This window comes from Ptiloglossa arizonensis, chromosome 2, assembly GCF_051014685.1.
Source record: "Ptiloglossa arizonensis isolate GNS036 chromosome 2, iyPtiAriz1_principal, whole genome shotgun sequence".
In the NCBI taxonomy this organism is placed as follows: domain Eukaryota; kingdom Metazoa; phylum Arthropoda; class Insecta; order Hymenoptera; family Colletidae; genus Ptiloglossa; species Ptiloglossa arizonensis.
Genome location: NC_135049.1, coordinates 29,030,353 through 29,055,620, shown reverse-complemented (window position 1 = coordinate 29,055,620; position 25,268 = coordinate 29,030,353). Strand labels below are relative to the sequence as shown.

General features: G+C 41.2%; 1 protein-coding gene across 7 annotated transcripts; it reads left to right on the top strand.

Moving 5' to 3' along the window:
* Positions 1–369: 369 nt before the first annotated feature.
* Positions 370–25,268, top strand: Ttd14 (TRPL translocation defect 14). 7 transcript variants are annotated; one of them, XM_076305597.1, is made up of 10 exons: positions 370–704; positions 4,296–4,363; positions 4,944–4,981; positions 5,990–6,027; positions 18,528–18,641; positions 22,037–22,165; positions 22,641–23,114; positions 23,365–23,572; positions 23,657–23,838; positions 23,955–25,268. In XM_076305597.1, the coding sequence occupies exons 1-10, from the start codon at positions 665–667 to the stop codon at positions 24,233–24,235; spliced, it is 1,572 nt and encodes a 523-aa protein (XP_076161712.1). In that variant the 5' UTR covers positions 370–664; the 3' UTR covers positions 24,236–25,268. The 7 variants fall into 7 exon arrangements, with proteins under 7 accessions (XP_076161712.1, XP_076161710.1, XP_076161711.1 ...); XM_076305595.1 differs by having other exon boundaries at positions 23,931–25,268; XM_076305596.1 differs by having other exon boundaries at positions 371–704; positions 23,946–25,264.

Here is a 25,268-nt window from a genome sequence, read left to right as displayed (position 1 = left end):
TTTATATTTTCTTTCTATGTAATTACGACATTAAAATTAACGCGAGTAATTATCAACTAGTTGAAATTGTCATCAAAAATTACATTTGTGTACGGCGCGTACAATCAGTAAACGTTATTCTTGATGAATGTACTACGATCGCGTAAAATATCAAATTTAAATATTTATGAATTTATATTCGATGATTAGCGAAACAAACCTCCCAAAAAGGGAAAAGTTTCAACGAAAGAAAACAATATCGAAATTTCTAGTCAATCGTTTTCCGAGAGATTGTTCGGGTACTTTCGTAAGCAGCGCTCGTAGTTTCGTGTAGTTCCGTGTCGCGCATGATCGTCGCACAGAGGGAGTAGTAGCATAACCTGATTAACCAAACCCGCGGATTGCTGCGTTTCAAGGCAGACGTCTGCTCCCTGTCTCGAGTGGCAGTTTACAATCTTTTGCGTCGATATATCACTACTACTTCACTTACTCCCATGTCTTCGACATATCTGACACCGCGGCACCTCGAAATGTACGGTGAAGTGTTCATGTAGTATTCGTTGCAATCGTAGACACCATTCACGTGCCAGAAGAACACCTTATTTCATCCATCCATCGACATCGACTCGAGACACCTCGTGGACTCGCTCGACCGAAAAAGGGGCTCTAAGACCGTTCAATCAACATGGAACAGAAGCGCATTTACAAAATAGTGCTCACCGGAGGTAAGGGATACTTTTTTAATAGAATAATTTAGTGTCATACGTTCCGTATGGCGTAATTTCGCTCTGAAGGTGTATGTTTCTTTGACCAAACGGATGTCTCTATACTTGTTAGTTTATTTATTACGCTCGCTTTAGAAAAGTGTACTTCGAGGGAAGCAATCCATACGCATCTGTGGAAACCACGTGTTCGCACAAACTTTTTGCCATCGCCTCGTTTAATTTGTATTTCTTTACCGCAATCGTATCTGCGTTTTTTTTTTTGTACATGTAAGGACGAAATATAATTCAATTTTGTGTTTTCGTTCCCCTGACACGTTACTTCGCATGTTGCTGCGTGAGCTTATCGCTCGCGTGAAAATATTGATTGAATTTCTATACAACGTGGCTAAAATTGCAGCGTGTGTTTTATAGTCAATATGAGTGTATTTCGGATTCATATATCATTATTCTTATTACACATTGTTTATGAATCTCGTTGCGTATAGTTGATTTTAAGATACATACGAGTTCATGAAGTATATATATTGAAGCAATTCGAAACATGTTGCTCAGAATGAAGTACGATCGCTTCGAAACATTGACAGTCACCGTGTCTAAATTTAATTCAACGAAAACGCATTACACGAGATATTTACATAGCATCACGACAGTATATGGGAAGTACAGTTGCGTGTTTCGAACATTAACACGAAGTTAAAACTAACTTTAAATAAGAAATACAAATGGTTACAACGATTACAGGTTCATGACAAATTCTTACAAAATCACATGCGCGTTGTGCGTTGCGCAACAAACGCAAGAAGATACTCAAATGATTATTATTGCGTCATTATTTTTTCGTTTCATTTTCTAATGCAATGACTGGTTTAACGAGGCAAGATCAATGACAAAAAGAAGTGTCGCGTATTCTAGAATTATTAATCACTTTATAAATATACGAATAGTGATATTCACCTCTCGATTTGGCTTGATCGTTTCGAATCGAACGATCATACCAATATTATAAACGCGATTAACGTTTGTAATTGATCGTAACGATATTATGTTCCGTGTTACGATGTTACGACAATTTAGAGAATGATTCTCTTTTCAGTGAACTCAAAAAAGTCGCCTCTTAAACATTCCAACAATAATTTCGTATTCGTATACAGCAAGGAGAAGTGGCCGATGTCCCTGTTGCGTCATCGGTTGGTCGACAAGTACAGCAAAGACTACTGTAATTAATTGTATCATCTGTGAATTAAAAACAAGACTCGCACAGAATTATCACTGGGGTGTTTAGACGGCGGCATTGTCTCTGAGTTCACTGACGAGAGAGTTACCCTGTATTATCAGTCGCGGGCACGTGTCATTTATTGCAAGATAAAAACAACACAAAAATGTGTCGATGGTTAAAACAGCGATGAGATAGCATTCGTATAACTGCTAATAAATTTTGATTGCTAGGAGTATAATGCTGCCAATGTCAATATTTACGACGGAATGTAGTCGCGTACCTACTTGCATTTTGCTTTTATAAATTTAGATTAGTGGTGTTGTATCTCGCATAGCAACCAACGTTCTATTTATTTTTTTTCTCTACGCGATAATTAGTCTTAATTATTAACTCCTCGAGCACATTAACATTGCAAGAGAATATAAACGTTCGCACATGGTTATTACGAGTTCGTATTCTTTTGAGTCGTTTTATTAGGTATTTTTAAGTTTTCTTTACGAGTAGCGAACTTTGTCCATTAGAAGATACAAAAACTTGGTTCATATTTACAATGAAATCACGGGATAGGTATTCACGTGTCGTTATTATATTTGAAGTCGTCGCGTATATAATATTGGATACTCCGTCTTATATTCTTCTTTTCTTACGGTCAATTTCGAAACGAAGCCAAACATTTAGAACCGTAGATCCTCAACAGAGCACGGTTACACATTGACCGTCGATGAGACAGCTTAGTGTCAGTGTGCAACAATTCGAACCAGTCGAGTCGGCGAGCGTACAGCTGGCCAGCGGCGCAAAGTCGATCGCATTCACTTGAGGCGTATTAGTGCACCCTGAATGCATATTGCTTCGAGGAACGCCATTTAATCCGGAGCCATTCGTTCATTTCTCGCAACAGCATTGTTCGAACCAAGGAGGGAACAAGAAAAGTAGCAACGTAAACGTTCAATGTCAACTCTTAACTATCTGTGCAACCTTAGTCATACGGAGCACGTGATTTGTAACCCTCCGAGAAATATAATTCTCTGTTACCAAGATTCTCACGATTTGTTCCTAAAAAAAAAAATGTTATCACTTCCTACACGGAGAATGTGCACGCTTACACGTATCAAGAAACATACACTTAAATACAATTGAGAGATAATAAACTTGAGTAACGAAACAATAGACAAAGGAATTACACTTGTTAATACGATACATTGTTTCTCGAAATCGATAAGGTGTCCCCTTAATCTAAATAATTATCAAAGTTACTCCATTACGCAAGTGTCAATTTTCTCGAGATACCTTGTATACATCAGAGGTGGGGGAAAATGTTATCCACGTTGTAACGTTATACATATACATATATATGTAAAGCGTCTGTTTAAAATGTTACGTATATTCTGCGTATAGGAAGATCGAGGAACTCGACGGAGTTAAAACGTATCGAAAACCGATCGATCGATCAACGAAATAGGTGTTACGCCGCCGGTCAGGTTGCAACATAGTCTCGGCGGTGCAAATGCGTCGTTTTACGTGGACTGATTCTCATACTCGTCGCGTCATTTCTATTTACGCTGGCCGAGTTCAATAGCCACGTGGTATCGCGGAAGTCAAGGTTAGCGACGTCGTAACCTTCCCGTCTCGCTTTCGTTCGGTAAGGATAATGCGTACCGCGACTGCGAATTACCTCGTTTTTCGATTCGAGTCCGTCGCTCGTTAATCGGCGCCGGTGTCGTTCGTACGCTTCGAAATAGAAACGACCAATACGTATTCAAGTGACTCCCCGTTGCTTCGTTTCGCTCTGTCGCGCGTTCTCGTCGTAAATATCGACGCGGAAAAAAAAACCTACGGAATGTTCTTATGGAAAGAAGCGTCGATTAAAGGGGTCGTAAATATTCGCGAAATAGAAACGATCGATGCGTATTTAAATAGTCGTGGAAATCGACTCGAAAGAAAGTATGGGACACTTTTATAAAAAGGACAATAGCCAAAATCGAGAGACACTTATTATAGTATTACTATTAAATAGTATTACTGTTACTAGAAACTATTATTATAGTATTACTATTAAATAATATTACTGTTACTAGAGACTATTATTATAGTATTATTATTAAATAATATTACTCTTACTAGAGACTATTATTGTAGTATTATTATTAAATAATATTACTATTATTACAGTATTACTATTAATATTTAAGAGATAGTATATACTTGTATTTTAGAACCTTATCCTAATCAACTTCGAAGTAGAAACGATCGATGCGTATTTAAGTAGTTCTCATCGTAGAAATCGACCCAGAGAAAATGCACGGGACGTTTCTATAGATAGAACAACGAGCAAATTTGAAAGACGATTAAGGAGACATCGAATTGTTATGTTTTAGGACCTTGCGGCGGCAAAACGACCGGGCAGATGAGGCTGTGCACGTTCTTCGAGAACATGGGATGGAAGGTAGGCATATTCGATTCCTTTTCTTACGGTTTCTCGTGAAAACATGTCCCCTCCCCCCGCGAGGAGGGTCCTGTGAGTTTTCCCGTTCAACGTGTACTCGTTCTCTTCGAACGGGGATCGCAATTTGAAAATCACTCCAAACAGTTCAAAGCGTCTCCGAATTATTAAGCGGCAAGCGCGCGCGCGCGTGTCTTTGAATTTTATTCTCGAATCTTTGCGGTCAATGGTAAAACATGTATGTATGTCTATATATACATACATTATATATATATATATATATATACTATATATACGTATATATATAATACAATTATTTGTTATTTTTCACACAATTTTAGCCTATATTAAAACTTTCCCAAAGCAACATCTGAAAAAAAGAGTATACGTGTACGATACTTCTGCATGCACCCGTTTTTCCTCGAGTTGGGCGAGTAGCCAACGTGTTCCGGTCGAATGTTGAACCGCGTTCGGGAGCAATTAACAGAGAAAAAAAAAGTACGAGAAAGAATATTGGAACTGGTTTTGGGGTTATCACCCTTCGTTGTGGATTCGATAGAGCACTGGTTGTCTTCTTTTTCAGGTGTTCCGTGTTCCCGAGACAGCGACTGTGCTGCTCAGGTATGCAATCACACAATAACAAATTTACAGAGAACTGAAAAAGGGAGAGATAATCGGGAGAGAACCGAAGGCTCCGTAACGAGACCGCGAATACAAAGGCCGAAGCGTATTTTTCCGCTTTGGAGAATCACAACCGATCACCCGGTCTCGTGGAATTCAAAGTGTTACCACCACGATGATCGACGGGGTATCGGGTTTGATTTTCGTTTAGGCGATCGATCGCTTCGCTTTGATCCGTTGTCGCGTTGGTCGCCTTCGCTTTAATTTCTTCCATCGCCCCTCCGGTGTCGTGTCCTAGAATCATTGATCCAGACACACAAAGAACCGTACTAATAGCAAAAACTGTAACGCACAACGGTGTGCAATAACGATTTGAATAACCGATCGATCGAAGAGATCACGAGTGTACATAGAGAATCGCCCCCCTCTCTCTCTCTCCCTCCACACTCCCCCGTCGATGTAATAACATCTTTTGTCATCGATCGCGGAGAGAACGTAAACCCGTGTATTCCCTCCCCGACGACGATGATAATTAACCCGACAGTGAAATCGATCGAATCGAAACAGCATTGTGTACACAGTACGCGAACGATTCCTCGACGAACAACGTTCATTGTACGTTTTCCGTTTCGGGGAAACTTAGTACAGTCACTGGCATGCCAATAGACAAAAGCATTCGGAAGATCCGAGGTTTGCGAGAGTAACAAATCCCCCCCCCCTGTGGTTTTCTTTTTTGTTTTCTTTTTTCGTTTTTCGATCGAAACGTTTTGTCCTTCATCGCCCCGCCCCCATGAATTTCTCCTTGGATACCAACCGAACGAATCGTACCCGATAGAAAAAAAAAAGAAAAAAAAAAACAGACGAATAACTATCTCCTACATTAGCAATCTCTCGCGAGCCAAACACACTCGGTACGCTCCATTTAGTAGAGACACCTCCGAATTATTCCATCTCTCGAGCTTTTGATTTACCAACTATTTCATCCCACGTCTGCTTTTTCCATTTCAGCGGCGGCATAAAGTTTTCAGACCTGAACGCTGAAGAGGGTAAGTCCACTTCAATTTCTTTCATTCTCTACCGCTAGCCGTATTTTCACCGGTGCGCGTGTGTGTCTCGAATCCGCGTGGGTGGCCCGATTTTGTTACATTCTACGAGAACTTCGCGTTGCAACGGGTCCCGTGTCTTCCTATCCGGATGGAGATTAGGATTTTGGGTTGGTTAAATAATGAAACTTTCCGATCGTACCAGCGATATTTTTTTAACAGGAGAGTGTATCTTTCTTCTAGAACGGATCAAAATTTTTCGCGCGTAGAATATTTGTCGACTCTCGTGTCTTTTAATGTGAGCGAGGACTGGGATTGTGGGCTCATCGGAGCGATAAATAAATTAGACTTTTCGATCGTATCGGCGATACTTTATTACTGGAAGGGTATATATTTCTTCTGGAACGAATTGAAGTCTCTCGCGCGTAAAACACTCGTTACCATAATTCGTCCCAACCTTCGAACGTAAAATAATAGCATATCGTGCCGGGTTAATCGACAATTACGAACTTCTTCGTACATTTAATATGCGGTGTGCACAGGATACATTTATCTTTGCGGTCGTACTACCGGATACGTAGGTTTCACGTGCCGTACATTGGCAAAATTCACGTTTCATCTATCCCGGTTCCGCGTTCGCCTTGCAAACTCAAAGAACGTCTTACGATTCTGGCCGCGACGACTACAGTTAGAATCGGCCGATTACGAAAATCGTGGCTCACGATAGGTTTAGAACGTGGTGCACGCATCACGTGTGCTTAAATCGCGATTGCGACACTGGATATACGGGTTTCACGGGCTAACCATTTCACTTTTCTCGGGTCCGCTTCGAGTGTTTTTTCTACAAACGGATACAAAGGTCGTGGATAACCGATCGTTTTCGCGCAACGAGGACGAAACTGGAGATGGACAGTAGGTGGTAGAAATGGTTGAAAAAAAATTGTGCGTCGCGAGTAAACGATAAACAATACCCGTTCGCTCGTTACTCGTCGAACACGGACAATGTTATTGGAAGTAGGATGCGCGAAACTCGTACTTCGTCTTTCTTCTTTGCAATACGAATATATTTCTCACGGCCTACGCGAATCCGCTACACGAGTACACGCGTAGTATACGCGAGTATTGCTCGTAAATAAACCACGAGCGAACCGAACCGAGAAATTAAGATACGCGAGGAATACAAAAGTGAACGACGCGCGCGAACACGGGGAAATTGAAACGAGAGTTGTAAGAGATAGACTCGAGTACAATGAGATAACAAGAGGACGCAGTCGTTGGTGATAAAACACGCGGATACGATCTCGTCGGCGGAATGACGTTGCTGAAACTTGGTAAACGACGACGAACGTGATTCTCGTTCGAAGGAAAATCTCGAGTAACGAATCGGGGATGAAAGAAAGAACCTGTTCGCTCGTTACTCGTCGAAGAGAAACAACATTGTCGGGAGCCCTGCACTTATCTCCCGAACACCACCGGATACACGGGTTTCGCGGCACTCTCTAGGTGCGAATTTACATTTCACCAGCGTCGAGTGTCCGCAAGGTTCGAGTCTGTATCTCCAAACGGATAAAGAAACTCTGGACGAACGAGTCGCGTACCGGGGGATCATCGTAAGTTGGATAGGGGAACGGTGTGTAGAAAGGGGTCGGAGATTTTCGTTCGAACGAAAATTAACAATGACGGTCGGGTAGCGAGAAAAGAATATCCATCGTTTGTTTGTTAGCCGTCGTCGCTTAAAAGCAACGTTATTCAAAGCCTCGTGCACGCTTATCTTGCGAACTCCACCGGATGCACCGGTTTTGCGGAGACACGACAATGTCACGTCGTTGTATCGATCGACGGTCTGCACGAGCACCTCTCGTGCCCTCCCGTTTTATCCCTTGGCCGTTTAAGTATACATAGATATCATTGCGTACAGCTCGAGGATAATATCGACGAAAGTTTCCATTAGCCAGGGGGTAAAGCTGCGCGCTCGACGCCGCCCTCGAATTAAAACGGTGTTAATCGAAGTTCGGATGCATCGATTCGAGCCCGGAGACAACCGGATGATCGATACGCGATCGACGAAACGGATAAGAAAGAATCGATGCCGGCGTACACGTGTAGAATGGATGTCCCTATTACCGCCACTTGAACCTTATCGCGTAACTTCGTTGAATTATTTTTAGAAAAGCATCGATCTAAAAAATCGTCCCAGATTGGAGCACCGACGTCTCCTCTCCGTGACAATTTTCTTACACGTCGAACAACACGACCGATCGATCGTTAATTAATCGAAAATATCACGACGTAGAAACGAATCCTTGCATACGAACGAATCGGTTTTCTCAAGAAATTATACCCTTTCCCTCGCGTAATAACGATTCTCGGTAATTCCCGCTCTTATATCACTTATGTTTACTTCTGTACGCAAACCGGTTCACTCACCTTGTAATATTTATATATTCAAATATCGAGTGTAAACAGATACGCAATGTTTACGTATTGTTAGGCAAGGGCGAAGTCCAAATTTAATATAAAGATTGTTCTCTTCGTACGTGTTGTTCCGTTGTTGAATAAAATAATCGTAACGATAACTATTGGGACGTTTACCCTGCTCGATATCGGAGGGATGCATTCTCGCGTGGTTAGCGTCGATCGGAGTAATTTCGATCGGTAATTATTAGGTTGTTCGGAAAGTCATTTCGTTTTTTGTTTTTAGGAAAATGAAACAATTTTTTTAAAGTGTGTAAACGTTTTATCAAATTATATATCCTCCGTTTTGGAAAAGGAAACGACGCCCCGAACGACCTAATAGTCACCGATCGAAATTTCGGAACGGTTCCGAATATTTCGTTGCAACGGGAGTGCATCGAGGTCGCGTGCAACAAATTGTGCAACGTTGCATCGAGCGGTGTTCGATCCGTGAACTTCCCGGTGAAAAGAAAAAAGAAAAAAACAGCGAGAGGACGAACAGCCGTGTAAACAAACGCTTTAATTACAGAGCCGAATAATATGCGAAAGGAAAAATGATTCGCGCGCGGAATTCGAACGATACCTGTCCGCTCGCAAGCGGGTGGGCCAGAGAAGAAGAATGGCTGATGTATAACACGATGTTGATTGCGTAAAATCGAGAGGGGCAGGTTGCCAAAATGCTTGGATTAGCAGCTGCGATCGAGTCACGAGACACACACACGGTATTTTGGAGCAACGAAGCGTGGACGACACACGAGGATCCATCGACGTTTTGAATACGGTACGACCAGCGTCCACGGAAAATAGAAAAAACGATTCGTCTATTTATATGCTTATAACTTTGGTACGATGATACGTAATCGCGATAAAGAGAGGCAACGGTATCGAACCCGACGATGACAAATTACGTTCGAAAGACGGATAAGAGGCTCTTGAGGGGAAAAAGAAACAACGATTCGCGCTTATCGCGATTTCTGCGTACACGTTTTATACAGTTGGATTTGCCACGAGTACGATAAGTGTCCGTGTATACTTACACGAGAATCTGTCGTATCACGGATTTGGAATGCGCAGGTTCAGTCTTTACTTACGTGGATGAGTTACACGGTTGTTTATTCCGTCGAAAATAGTAAACAATCAATCGGAGGGTTCTCTTGGGAAATTATACCTGTTGTGTAAATAGAATCGTAATCGTGATTGAGAAATTGGTTTTGTTATCTTTTAAGGAAGACGTTGAAGTGCTTTAGTTCTTCAAAGGAGATGACGCGACACTACGATTCCAAATAATAGACTTGCCCCGTTCTCACCTTCTGGTGAGATATGTGCAAAGAGTGGTGGATTTTTATCTAGATTTGTTTGTCAGCGAGCGATAAGAAAAGACTCGTAATTCTTCGGGACTCGCACTCGGTGAGGATATTTATCGAAAGTTCAGAAGACCAACAGAAGTATTTATCGATGCTTAAATATGCGAATACGTATTGGACGACTTTGCTCTGTGTTGGTACAAAGGAAACATTGGTATCAAGATTCTATAATTGTCCGTGTAATCGATGCTTAAACCGTACTCCTTTCTTTTTTTTTCTTCGATAGGTCACCGATTAACTTTTTTCTCCTCGGTTATCTACCGCGTTGATGGATCGTTTGGTAACCGTAAACAATATTCGATTCGATTTATCTATCTTACGTGAAAAAATAGCCCGAAGAATCGCGAATAATGTTTTACTTTTAGACGTTACCGAGTATCTATACAGTCTAGACCGAACGTAGATAGAATAAATAATAAACGCAAACCCTGCATAAATATTTACTCGTAACGTTTGTTCGATAGTTATTCGTTCAATGTGAAATATAATACGCATTGTAATGTTGATCGAAAATAATGACTCATCGAAAGTTGTTTACCTTTCGTTCGTTCTTCGATATTTTTATCTAGACGAGATTTTTCGCTCATCGTTGATCAGACTCGACGAGGATCGAAATTAAACTGCACAAATGTTGAATCAGTTTGTGTACAATAAATAACAAATCGGCGACTTTCCTTCTATTATCCGGAGTATCGATTCCTACTTTTTCTAAATATTATTCGACCTTTGCGTAACGGTATTATTTTATTTACCCGACGGGGATTTAAACCGATAAAGGCCAACGCGTAGTGGAAATCCCAAACTTCCGTTTACAACACGGTAATCACGATAGGATCGAACATTCTCCTACTTATTATTTAATTTTCGTTGTTATGACCATTACATGCTATCGACTGTCCCAATTTATGTATACGTAACGCGAAGAATTTAGGTTGTATGGTTTCCAACGTATTCGTGCACGTACATATTTACGCCTAGGTGACCAAAATATGAATAAAATATTCGAAGAGTAAACAGAACTTTTGTCGGTCGGAGATAGGAATCATTTCACTCGAATGGAACGAATGATGATTTATTCTGAACGTTTATTCGATCGATACGTATTTTATTCGTAGTGAAATTTTCATTCCACGATTCGAATTATAATTTTCATTCTACGAATCGAACACGCGTATCTTTTCATCGATCTTCGTATCTCGAACACGTTTCGTAGGAGCATTTTTTTTTTAGAAACGAAAACATCTTTCGTTACGTAACACTCACGATCGTATTATCTTAATGATTTGGAGAGCGCAATTATTATAACGAGCTTGAAAAAAAAAGCAGAAATTTCCTCGTGCGGAATTCAACCTTTAAATGCACACGAATGCAAAACCGTGAAATTTGTATTTCATTTATGTAGATGCTATTAGTGTTTTTCACTTATGGTTGCACTTCTACACAATTCTTTCTTTTTTTTTTTTTTGTTCATTTTAATTTATTTCTCGGTCAATGTCCACCGATCGTAACGAGCAAAACGATCTTTCTCAATTTTATTTACAATTTTTAGAGAGCAAAAAAAAAAAGAACACCAATCAAAGGTTGAATATTTTTCCGCTCCTCTTCTTTAAATAACGCGCAACACGTTCATGGCGCAACACCGGTGACACGATTTACGATTACGCCTATTTCGAATAAGTTCTAGAATTCGGCCTCGCAAATTGTCCCATTTCGCGATGGAGGCGAGTCGAAATATTCGCGAAACAAGATGGCCGCGAGTAAACGCCTTGACTCGCGAAAATTTTGCTGCACGGTTCGCGCGCGCACCATCCGCGAGACATCAACCATGGATAATAATACGCACCAACGAAATTATGTAACTCAAAATCAAGATCATCGTGTTTGATTCGGGAACGGAGCAGCACGCGAGCGTGCCATTTGTACGTTCTGATTTGTTGTAATACTGTTAGAAGTAATTTCAAGACAATTTACTCGTACCTTGCATCGTTGACCAAAGATGGATAAAAATTTATTCGTGCAAAAAACTGGTGTACATGTACCAAACGTATTAGCAATTCATTTGCAATTCAAGACGGTGAAATTTTTATTCGTCGCGTCGTAATTGAAATTGTAATTTTTATTCAACGTGTAACGGATAAAGAGTCGTTCGTATTTTATTCGTTACTCGAGACCTTTGTCTGCGTACAAAAATTTGTCACAACTCCGCTTTGTAACATATTGTCGCGACAGCCGCGATTTTCATGCCAAATTTGTTGCCTCATTCCGTGCGAAATATTTGCCAGCTTCGTTCGAAAGATAAAAAAAAACGCGGAGTTTTGCGTCATTAAGGAATGATTCGTTGCTAAGCGACTGGGATTTTTGAGCGTGTGTCGGAGCTCAAATACCTCGGGTGTTGCTCGTGCTTGACGAAGTGTATGTATCTGCGGTTCATTTTCTTCAATGTCGATAGGTACGCTTACGTAAAAGTATTGGTCGTTTCTAATCCGTGGCCTTGAAACGCTGATACAAATCAGGTTTCCTGTCACCAAATCCTTTTTTTGGCTTCACCGCGTACGGTAAGCGATTGGAAATCTGCTCATCGAACGGAGATTAGTAAAATTTCTATCTGGATCGATGGTTTCCAATATCCGGTAACGGGTAATTAATTTTCCACCCGTTTAGCGAAAACTGGAATCGTAAAGTAAATAGGTAACCTTTTTTATTTCTTCCGAGTACCCTCTTGTATCAGAGACGAGCTCTTGTAACCCGTGTACCGGATACAGGACACAATTTCGATCCGGATAAAAATTCCATGTAACGAGTAAAGACGATATTTAATAAATTACTAGTCGTGGAACCCCTATAGAAGAAACAAATAAAAATAAAATTATTAATCGGTTAAAAATGATTTAATCGTAGCTATGAATAGTTGGTTGTATTCGATTAAAATTTTGTCCCTGTCTCTTTCATCGATGAACGTCAATTTCTGTCACAGCGGCGGCGCAATATGGCGGACACTTAGCGATCCGATCGGAGTAAGCGATATAATTGGCTGTTGTACCGCGCGATGTTAATTTGTTAATGTAGGTCATCCGTGGCGATATTCTATATTTTCTCGAACGTAACGACAGACATAGTCTAATAAGTTCGTTATACTAAGCGCGTCGGTTATTAATAAATTCATACTAGGTGCATCCACTTAATTGCCGCACCACCGCCACGGTTCTTGTATGTGTGCCATATTCTGGCACGATTCCAGTTCTGTTCTATTATGCGTCCGCGTTTGTGAAATTGTTTTCGGATTCCACGATTTTCCGAGGGAACGTGCATCTTTGATCGTAAACTATCGTGCACGTGCCGCCGCGATGGTGGTAAACAGTCTCTCGTTGCAAACGAAACAGGGCGAGCAACTTGCGTCTTCCAAGTTTACAGTTTCGAGATGATAAATCCTCTAGGAGAAGAAAAAATAACCCAGATGGAATCTCTCGAGTTTCAGAGGTCCAAGGTGGCAATTTCGAAGCGTCAAATCCTTTTAAAAGTAATGCAAATCGCTCGACTTTCAAGGATCTAAGACAATTTCGAAGATTCGAATCCTCTTGAAAAAATAACGCAAGTCGCTCGACTTTCGAGGCTTCAAGGCGACAATTTCGAAGAGTTCGAATTCTTCGAAAGAAAATAATGCAAATTGGTCGACTTCCAAGACTATTTCGAAGATTCGAATCCTCTTAAAAGAATAATCCAAATCGTTTGACTTTCAAAGGTACAAGGCGACAATTTTGAAGAGCCAAATTCTTTGAAAAAAAAATAACGCAAATTGCTCGACTTCCAAGACAATTTCAAATAGTCGAATCCTCTTGAAAAAGTAATGAAAATCGTTCAACTCGCAAGGATTGAAGACAATTTCGAAGAATAAAATCCTCTTTAAAAAGTAATACAAATCGCTCGATTTTCAAGAGTCCAAGGCGACAGTTTCGAAGAGTCGAATCCCCTTTAAAAAAAAAAAAAAAAAAAGTAATACCAATCGTTCGACTTTCAAAGATCTAAGCTGACAATCGACACATCGAGAGGTTGCCTTTGATCACGACAGAAGCTCCATCACTTCGTCTAGCCCCCCCGTGGTCCTCCTCTTTGTTCAACTTTCGAGACGCAAAGCGATAACACGGGAACGAAATTATGTTTCAAAGTCGCGGAGAACGTTCCCGTGGAAGCGTGTCAGATTGTACGATGCAATTTATACGAGCGAGCCGGAAAGACAACGAAACGTAATTGAACCGCTTAAAGACGCGCAACGACTTACAAATCGGTTTATTCCGGCTTCGAGTTGTACTTTTATTGTCGCGCGTCTGTTTCGTTAAACTCTTCGTCGTCGTGTCACGCAACCGTGATCAATTTCACCGACACGAATCTTTATTATTCCGAATCGTAAAGAACCGATTCAATCAAAATCTCCGTTGATTATCGAAGTAAACATTCAACCACGAATTTTCGCGTCCATCGAAGACTGTTCGGTCTATGTTCAAGCTTTCGATCGCTCTACTCGTAGTCGCTAGTATCTTCGCGAAACGAACTGCGATCAAGATTTCTCAATAGTTCCTCGAACGATTTCGCAAAATGTAAATAGACGCGCGAGAAAAATATTGTCGTCTCGTTGCACGGAATTATTGGCTTGTTCAGAAAGTCGTGTCATTTTTTTTTTCGGTGAAAACGAAACACGATTTTGTTCAGAGCGTACAAACATTTTACTAAATTGTACATTCTCCTTTTTGGAAAACGAAATGACTCCCAATGGAATCTTTCCTTCGAGTATCCACGTTGGAATAAGTTACCAATACACCCAGCATTCACGGTTGACCAACGTCGCGTAAGATAAGAATTCCGAGCGCTGTTCTCGTGTTTCTCTATGTTCCGATCGCCGAACGTTTTTATCAAATTATATATTCTTCGTTTTGGAAAACGAAATGACTCTCCCAACGACCCAATGGAATCTTTCCTTCGAGTATCCACGCTGAAATGAGTTACCAATACACCCAGCATTCACGGTTGACCAACGTCGCGTAAGATAAGAGTTTCGAGCGCTGTTCTCGTGTTTCTGTACGTTCTGATCGCCGAATGTTTCCGCGTCGCGCTAAAAATTACACTTGGCGAAGGTACGCGAAACACGGTCGGATATGCAAATAGGGAACGGCGAGAAAAGCGACTCGGTTTATGAAATATTGATAGCCTGTCGCGAACGACGTCGCAAAACTCCGCATCCGGTATAGTCCGCGCGCGTGTGCATGCGCGATGTTACGATTCTTTTCGCGGGTGAAACGCGTTGATCCATCCAAGGTTGGGCTGCACCCAAGATTAATCGCGACCAGTTTTTAATTAACCGTGCCTTCCGGTTACGACGAGATATCGCTAGTATCAATAAACGCGACGGGTCGAATCAATTGGCGCTATCTGGAAGATCGTGTCGACGCCTAGAATCCGCTGACGTATGCACGGATTCTGTTACGCAGTTGCCATTCGCGAGCATTACGTAAAAAAGTTTCAATTAATGCGCAACGAAACACGCGTCGGACGTTAGAAAATCGTATTGTTCGGTATTTTTCCGCGAAAAACGCTTCGACGAGCGACGCTTCGCCTGTCGTCGCCCAAACACCGACCACTGTCACAGAATCCTAGAAATAGCGACCGAGGAGGACACTGAACTTAACGAGGAGTCGTTAACATTGCACAGGTCTTGCGCAAGGAATTTTTTTTCAATTCGACGCCTTCCACGTGGCCCTTCTTTCCGTGTTATCTTCGTAGATGCACTCGCGCGTGTTTACATCTACGATCGAAGCCGTGGTTAACGCGACGTTCGCACGCTACTTTAGAAATTGTAACAAAAACTCGAATCTTCAACTCGGGATGCACTCGACTCGAAGAGTCTATCGGTCTACGATGGAATTAAAGAAGGTTCATCGGAGGAATGGCGACCCTAGGAGGGATTTCTGATAGACGATGATCTAAAAATTGAAACACTTGGAGAACGGTCAAGATTGTTCCCTGTACAAAATATTGGTTTGTTCGGAAAGTCATTCCGTTTCTTTTGGTGATAATGAAAGACGAGTTTTTTAGAGTGTACAAACACTTTATTAAATTATTATTATGTTATTGTTATATTCATTCTCCGTTTTGGAAAACGAAATTACTCTCCGAACAATCTAGTAGAGAAATTGGAACCATTGATTGGAATATTTCATGAATTGAAATTTCAGCTCTTCGAACGATTCATTTTATCGGAATTTCATCGATACAGAGGTTTTGTGAAATATACTTGGAAATGTTGCTCGCATGGTAACGAACGCGTTGGGTAGCTGCCGACTCGCGTTGAATTTCATGGGCTTTGTAAGAAGCGGGAAGAGGGGCTCTGCGTCTTTTATCATTGAAAAACGATCGTCGAGTACGGTTCGCATCTTTCGTGTCCGTTGACAGAAACGATATCCGTTCGCGCTATAGTGTCGCATTTTTTCTTTCTTTCTGTCTTTCTTTTTTTTTCGACTTTTTTGCCGAGACCACATGTCTGATGACGCGGCGGTTGTTCTGCATTCGTCAGCCACCGCGAATAAACCAGAGTCCCCGCTTTTATTAACCCTCGGCTGGTAGAGTGAAACGCGCGTTACACATCCGGCGGGGTGGAGATCAATGTAATCCTGATCAAAAGGATAGACAGCTTTGTCTGACGGGACACGTGATGCTGTACTTTGCGCTAATGCTTGAATTGAAGTTTATTTTAAAACGAGAAAATATACTACTTGCTCGATCTTCGTTCGAATAAAGGTATCAAAAGAACTGTCGAGAACACAGAGGATTCGATATTATGTACGGTCGATGTTGCGTTAATTCTTAATAATTAGTTAAAAAATCGCCCGTTCTTTCAACCCTTTGCACTCGAGGCTTCTTTGCCATCAGAAATCGAAGCCTCGAGAAAATCCTTTAATATTGAAATTAATCTGGAATGGAATATATTTTTATATATTTTACATACATGCGTTTACACTCTATGAGAACGTAATATTTCAATTCCAATTTGAATTCCAAACAACCAAGTTCTCCCGGATTGAAAATAATATACTTACAATAGTACTAATTCTTAGGGGTATAATTAGTTAAAAAATCTCCCGTTCTTTTAACCCTTTGCGCTCGAGGCTTCTTTGCTATCAGAAATCGAAGCCTCGAGAAAATCCTTTAAAATTGAAATTAATATAGAATGGAAGATTTTTATATATTTTACATACATGCGTTTACACTCTACGAGAACGTAATATTTCAATTTCAATTTGAATTCCAAACCATGATGTTCTCCCGGATCGAAAATAGTACAATTAATTAGTAGAATTCCAAGTAGAAATTCGACCGAGGATCTCCTTTCGAGTTCAAAGGGTTAATCCTTTGCCTACGGAAGACTTTCACGCTCTCTGCGCGGAAAATCTTCTCACAGACGTTTTTTGCACGCGAGTTACTCGTCGAGGTGCACAGTTCGGTACTTTTCGACCGCGAAGAATTACGCTAACCGTATAAAATTAAATTTACACGAAAAAAAAAATCGTTCCGCGCTTCTCGATACTTAGTTCCAATGTTTAATTCCAATTAAACTTGTATCGTTTAACCCTTTGCAGTCGTATGAAATTTGGACATGGATGTCGTATTGGTGGGAATTAATTTCCCTTGAAAAAACAATGATACGTAACATTTAAGATTACGAAGGATAAACAAGACTTATCAATTCTTTCGCAAACTCTAGATATACGTTCGTACAACAATGTGTTTCAATGTAATGTCTTTACGTAAAAATTATATTTTATAATCCTCCATCGTGTGGTATCTTTCGAAACAGTCTCCAACGTACAGCCCTGTGTGTCCTTTTCGACTACACGTATCGCAAAAATAATTAGTTGGTGTCCTCCGCCCTTAATCTTTCCGTTTGAATATACCGAGCAATCTTTACTTTTTACATCTTCGTAGTGGCGCAATATATGCAGTTTTCTATTATGGAAAATCATTGAGCCTTTCTGGATTCCGTTATCTTTGATAGGAGCACCATATTGGTTCGTAGACAGATTCTTTAAACATTCAGGTTCGTCCAGAAAAAGTGTAAACTAATAAATAGTCGAATAGAGTACAATATCGGTATGGTTCTTTGCTGTGATGGCTGAGAGCAGACATACGACCGTAAAGGGTTAGAAGATTCCCGTTTGGAAAAGTTAACTCGAGTCAAGTGGAGAGTTACTCGTATCGAATAATCTCGCGGCAATCGGAGCGTGGTGACGATGAGAATTCAATGTGTTTCTCTATCAAAGTTTCGTCGGACGAAGCTGTCGTGACCGACGAGACCAACGGATGACGAAAAAAAAATTAAACGAAAGAAAGAAAAAAGAAACAAAGAACGATAATCGCAAAAGGGAGTAGACGGGGTTGCACCGCGGAGACGGGACGACCTCGCGTGCAGTCTATGAAGGTTGCAATCGCGAAACGTAGGTCGAGCAATTCGGATGACAAATACAACACGTGTAACGAAACGGGCCGATTATTAACCGGTGTACGTACGAGAAACGATTTAATTAAACCGCAACGGACGAAAGTGGGAAAGTTTGCGGTGTACGGGGGGTGAGGCTAGGGATGGAAAGATTCTACCATGCTTATCGAGCTGGAAGTGTCTTCAAGGTCGGTTGGTTCTAGCAAAGGGATCCGGGTCGCGTTCGATTACGAAGTCGTCGCGGCGACATTACAGGAACGGGTCCGACAAAGGCGAAGCAAGATGGCCGGAGATCTTGGAGGTTGACTCCGGTAAGGGTGAGTTTCAGAAGTCTCCTCTTTAACGGCGATAAGGACGTGATCTCTCGTCCCTTATCTCGTGCAAGTATAAGGGTGTCCCTTATCCCACGCGACGAACTTGAGACCAGCGCGCAGAAATTACAAGCTCGGCGAGGCGAGAATTCTTCTCTTCTCGTCGTCCCGATGGTCCCTGGGTTTTTTGTTTATTGCTCTTTCTATTTCTCTCTATTTCTCTCTCTCTCTCTCTCTTTGTCTGTGTGTGTGTGTTTTGGTTCTGCGAAACGTTCGTTATGCCAAACGGCGTGGAACGTTTTTGACGCACGGCTCGATGTGTATTCTCGGCCAAAAGCCGTAGTTTCTACGCGCAGTTAAACGTTCTCGAGGAATAAAAGATGGCCCCGGTTATTTTGCTAGAAGCGACTTGATCCTTTGCTGCTAGACACGCCCGCCACCTTTTCGATCAGATCGCGATCATAAGTTCGCTCTACGCTCGGTAAATCAGCCGCGAGCTACTTTCATCGCGCAGTTTTAGATTTCTCGAATCATATGTCCAATGTTCACGGCTTCCGCTGGTGCGTCCATTTGCGTGCACATCGATGGTGTACACCCCCTGGAAGTATCGGGACTCGAGAGGGAATACGGAATTGTAAATTTGTGTAAGGGATCGAGGTAATGGTTGGATATTTTCCACGATGAAAGTAAATAAGTAATTGTTACGCGTCGAAGGAAACTGTACATATAAAAAAATTAAACTAAACTAAAAAATTGAAAAAATTATTCGAAGGAAACTATACTAAAAAAATTAAACTGAACTAAAAGATTGAAAAAATTATTCGAAGGAAACACTAAGGAATTATCTCAATTTTGTTTTTTATATATTGTGAGTTTAAATTCTTGAAAATAATAGGAAGAAGGGTATGTTTCAAAATACTGTTGTCACAGTGAGAAGCGTATTTTTCTCGAGATGAGAAAATGTACCCTTTTGGTACAAAAGATACTAGATGTCCTGATACTTGTAGACGGGGTGTACGTCGGCGCGTAAGCTCGAGGGTCGGTAGCCATTTATGTGGAATCGTAAGAATCGCGTCGACGCGTTCTCGGAGAAGTTTGAACGCGAGATGGAAATTGTGATATCTTTCGGAGGGATCGGGAGCTAACGAGTTGGAAAAGGGTGTAGCGTCGAAGGCAAACGAGATAACCAGAGTTGGACGAGCGCGATAAGAATGGACCCCAGGACGTTTCAACCTTTTCGTCGGCGAGTTGATCGGTGGAGAACCGGTGGAATAATTGCCTAATCTATTTTCTGACGACCGTACTTCAAAGTTACGGGTAAAAATGAAACGAAGGAGAACAATACTACCGTGAGTTTGTTGAGATGCTTGGCACATCTACGTATACAATATTTTCGTTGAATAAAAAAGCTCGAAGATACGAGAAAACAACAGTCGATAGAGTCCCGCGGAATACTCGCGTGTCAAGAAAGTTTCGTCGATGCAAATGGTTATCTTGAAACGAACGATATTTTTCTCCAAGGAAATACGAAAGAATTGGACTAACTCGAAGTCGTTTTTTTCTTTTCTTTTCTTTCTTTTTTTTTTTTTTCCTGTCGAGTTCGAGTACCAAGAGTCGACGACTTTCACTCGCGATAGAGTAACCACGCCACTTTCGATTCCCCATTGACCCTCATCTTCACGGTGTCAAACGAACACAAGTAGCCTAATTGCCCCGCTAGACTTTCGAACTCTGCGAAACGTACCAGTAGACTCATGGTATGCGACAATCATTTACGTTGCAATCGTGACACATCGTACGGACATTGAATCATCGCTCCGCAATCATCAACCGCCATTCACCATTTGGATCGTCGCTCACTCGTGACTGATGAAAACGTGGAGATCCGGTTCTCGTCGAGGCACGATGACAGAGAATACGAGAAACCAACGGATCGACGACTATTGGACCTAGTCGATGACTCCGAACGGCCGTCCCCATTAATTGGATTTTTGTTTTTTTTCTCGTTCGATCGATAAAAGCAAGCAGTACGCGTTGCGACGATAACGCGCTCGGTAGACGCGATTAGACCGTCTGAAACGAGATACGGTTGTATCTCCGGCAGACGGATACGGGGGAACGATGATATTTATTAGAAAATGAGGCACAATCTTGCCCGCTAAGTGGAAGCTGCCCGCGTACTTGTTAAAACTTGGTCGTGCTCGATCGGTTACCATGTATGATTCGAGCGAATTACGTGGCTGCGAGGATACTCAAGATAGTCACGCGACCGTGACTGGAGACACGCGAATCTTACCGTAAATTTATACTCACCGTTTCAATTTTAGGAACCTTTTGAAAAAGTCTTCGTGAAACGATCAGACAATCGTTCAGAAGTTTGGCCCGTTATATTCGAGTATCGTGGATAGGCCAAACTTGTGAACGATTGACCGTGATTTGTTCGGTCGCAGGAACGCGTCGACTCACGTTGTAGAATTTCTTCGAATTCGAACGACAACATTGCAATCGCGGCAATGTACTCAGAGTTCACGATTTCACGCTTCTTCTCGTTCGTTGCGATTTTTTTTTTTGTTGTTTTTTTACTAATGCGAACGCTTTCGAGTACCCCCGTCACGGATCGTAATGCCAAAGTACACGAGATTGCAAAACGTGTTTCGTAATCACGGATTAAAAAAAAAAAAGGAAAAAAAAAGAGAAAGAAAAAATCACGAGACCACCGTTTCGAGGACAGTTGGCTGGCAAAATTAATGCCTAATTCTCGTATTCGAGTACCCCCGCAACTGCATCGATCCACCGCTTGCATCGGTTGCACACACGCACGCTGCGATAAGAATCGTTACGGGACCGTGATCTTATATCGGGGCATTTACTAAGGGCTCGATAAGAAATAATTTATGTCAATATCCGTCTAAAATGCGTGCGTAACGTGTTCCGTTTATCGAATGTGTCTAATACACCGCGTTCTACTCGTTCGAGATAATTTCTCGATGCAAACGTGATTCTAAACCTCTGATCGTGTATTCGTTTCCAATTCGACGGTGAGAAGTATGTTTTTTTCGTAAATACGACGTTTAACAACTTGCACCGATCGCTACACGCGACGCAGTTCTGTTCGTTGAGAACGCAACGCGATCATTATTATCACTTATCAGTGTGGCACGGGCCAATAAACAAACGGTCCGGTTAATTCCTCCACGATATTACATAAACAATCATAAACATCGGGAAACACGTACATAGTTCCCATTCGCATCGTAGCTTCGTATTTAGAGGTCTCGTAGGGGAAACGAGCTAAACGATAGAAGCACGTAGATCTTCGTTTACATTTGAAACGATTCGAACAAACGACGATGAAGAACCACCATTCGTGGAATTACAATACCGGCGATGGTTTGTTTTAGCATTCAAGTTCCAAGAGAATCTCTTGCGCACGATGATACAGATAGAAAACACGTTCTTCCAATTGGGCGAGAGTAGTTCGCGAAATTGCCTCATAATCTGTGATCGCGGTGCCATGGATGCCTCTGCATGTAAGTAAAAATTATATTTTTTGCTCCCCGATTATAAAAACTCCACTAACGGGACTGATTTTAAACGAATAAATGATCTCCACGATGGAATAGAATACTGTGTGGAATATCTCACGAAGGTATCAAGAATAATGAATAATCAAAGATAATTGAGAGGGTAATAGGTATCAAGGGTAATAGTTGTTTGAAAAATGTTCTCATACAAAGCAGAACATAAGGTGTGAATAATTTGTCCAAGACCCTTTGTATTAAATAACATTTTTTTGTAATTGGTCCTTTATTGCTCCAATTTGTACCCAATGCGAGATATTCCGCCATAATTGCACAATCGAGATTCTAATTTCCTTCTTTTTAAATTCATCCTCTATTGCTTCAAATTTATATTTATACATATATAATACATACACACCATTTTTCCTCCCTCGATAAAGGATATCGACCAATGACGGTAATGTTCTGTTTAACTCGGTTACAGTTATATCGAAGGATAAGTGGGAACTGATGATGGCCTCGAACGGTTGGAACAACGTCGAGCTACGCGACAACAGGTACAATCAGATCATCCATATGGTCTCGGCCGCGAACGGCGCCGAGGACTTCTACTCTACGGAGGACCACGCGTGTCGTTCGGAGAGCGTCGAGGTGGCGCGGGAACTCGATTACAAAGCGGCCGCCGCATGGGTCGGGCATCCTTACTTCGACGTGATCGACAACTCGCAGGACTTCGAGTCGAAGCTGTGCCGTATGATCGAGTGTGTGTGCCAGAAACTGGACATCGACACTGGAGACAGATTGCGTGCCAGTAGCAGAAAGGTCAAGTTCCTCATTAAGGGTCCTCTGCCGGCGGATAGCGAGTTCCCGCCGTTCCAGGACTTCGATGTCGTTCACAACTACCTCCAAAGCAACAATCCGAAGATGCAAGCTCGTCTCCGCAAACGGGGTCAAAAAGGTACGCGAGAGAACGGAGGATCGTTTGTACAACGCCTACACACACGCGCATCTGTGTAACCGCAAATAGTACCGCAAGAGCGGTGACCGTTTCGAAGCAAAAGTGCAGTGGCACGATATCGAGTGATAAAATAATTAATTATTCCCGAGCCGTGTAAAGACCCGAATGTATCGAAGAAACGATGAACGACTCTGGAAGATTTCGTTCGGTTGTATCGAGATTCGTAGAGTAACGATTTCCATTGTTGCAGGTCACTGGTCCTACATTCACACCATTCGGCGTCCAAAAATGTGCGGACAAGTAATCGAAGTGAAGACACAATTGACTCATCGCGATTACTTGAATATGCTCGCCCAACGCGATGACTCGCATTTCACTATCTTCAAACGTCGACGCTGCTTCCTCATTAATAATCAGTATTTTCAACTAGATATATACAGAGAGCCAGCCCATCCAAGGTAAGAGTTGAAAAATGATGTTTCGCGGCGGTGGTTGACGGAATCGTTTTTGGTACGATTGAAAATATTAATGTTGTTACACAGATGCCGAGGTTTGATGCTACTCGAAACGTACACAGCGTTATTGGGAGACGAGCTTAAAAACATACTACCACTCTTCCTGACAATCGAGAAAGAGGTCACCGGCAATCCGGATTACAGCATGTTTAATCTCAGTCTACGAGAGGAATGGAACAACACCAATAAATACTGTCACAATTTACACGGTATGTAGTGCCTACAAGTGAATCCATCTTTATAGATTTTCACTTCGGCGTAGGCAATCTTTCGTTTGATCTATCTCTTTTAAAATGCACAGATTACACTCTTGCAGGCTTGGCAGAATCTGGATCAACAGAAAGTAAAAATATCGTTTTCTCGGAAGTGAGAGACAACGCATCGTCGGCTGAGAAACAAGTAAACGGGGTTGCTTCTAGGATCAAGGATGGAGAAATTGGTATAAATGGTGTAGATAAAGTTGTTAATGGCGTACAAAATGGTGTCCACGGTGTCACGAATGGTAACATGAAGTTCAATGAACGGAATAGCATAAAAAGCAATAGTCAAGATGCGAAATGCAATACACGTGATAGTCCTGCGAAAAGTTTGGGTAATAGCTCGTAAGAAAACAATGCGAAAGAGTATAATGAAAACGGGTTTCGACGGCGATTTTGAAGAAGATACGACGATAAAAGTAGGACAACGAGAAAAGGCAAATTATTTAAATAATTCCAAAGAAAAGATAAGATACATTGGCACTGACAGTTGATTCGATTTCAAATTTCCTATGCAATACGAAAGTGACAATTACAAACCGTAATACCGATTTTCTAACCGGATCTCTTGCGTGTCACATTCGGGATTATACTCCGTGTAAAATGTATTTAATAATTCGATTATAACTTATTTTTTATCGATCTGTTTACCGAGTGATGTCGGGTACTATACCGAGTATTTTTACATGTAAACCACTTCGCTTCACTTTTCGTCTCTTTACTTCGTTGTGTATCTTATCTAGAGTATTGTCGTAACTCTTTAGTTAAGAAAATTTACTATACATTATTGTGATACAAAATACATGTAGCGTGTAGCATACGAACTACATATTTGAGCTATATAATTCTCGAAGAACATACGATCAGTGTGAAATCTACTTTTCCTTAGAAACGTTTAACATTGTCTCGGTAGAAAATTAATGTTCTGCACTAATATAAATAAGTTTTAACAATTTAATTTGTAAATTGTACCATAGAATATGGAAAAATTTCGTCCCTATAAGTAGGTCTGATTGCAGTTCTTGAAGAAAATTATTTATTAGTGGTCACGCGTAAAATGCAAAAATAAATCTAATATTTCACTTGTCTTTTAATGCATAATGGTGAGATAATTAAAAAAAAAAGTATGATTCAATGATTGTACTGTTCTGCAGTATTGTCAGAATTCTGTATTATAATCATGGCAAGTTAATTGTCAAACATACTAGTACATAACAGATATATTTCCATTAAAAATTTTTCCATACGAAACACTTTATTTATTGGAAATATTTTTGGTGCGAATAATTATGTCAAGTGCTGAGTTGTAGTAGTTTTCGAAGGACATTGATTTAAAGCAAACAAGTTATTAAACATTTATTATATACTTTATCGATTAAAAC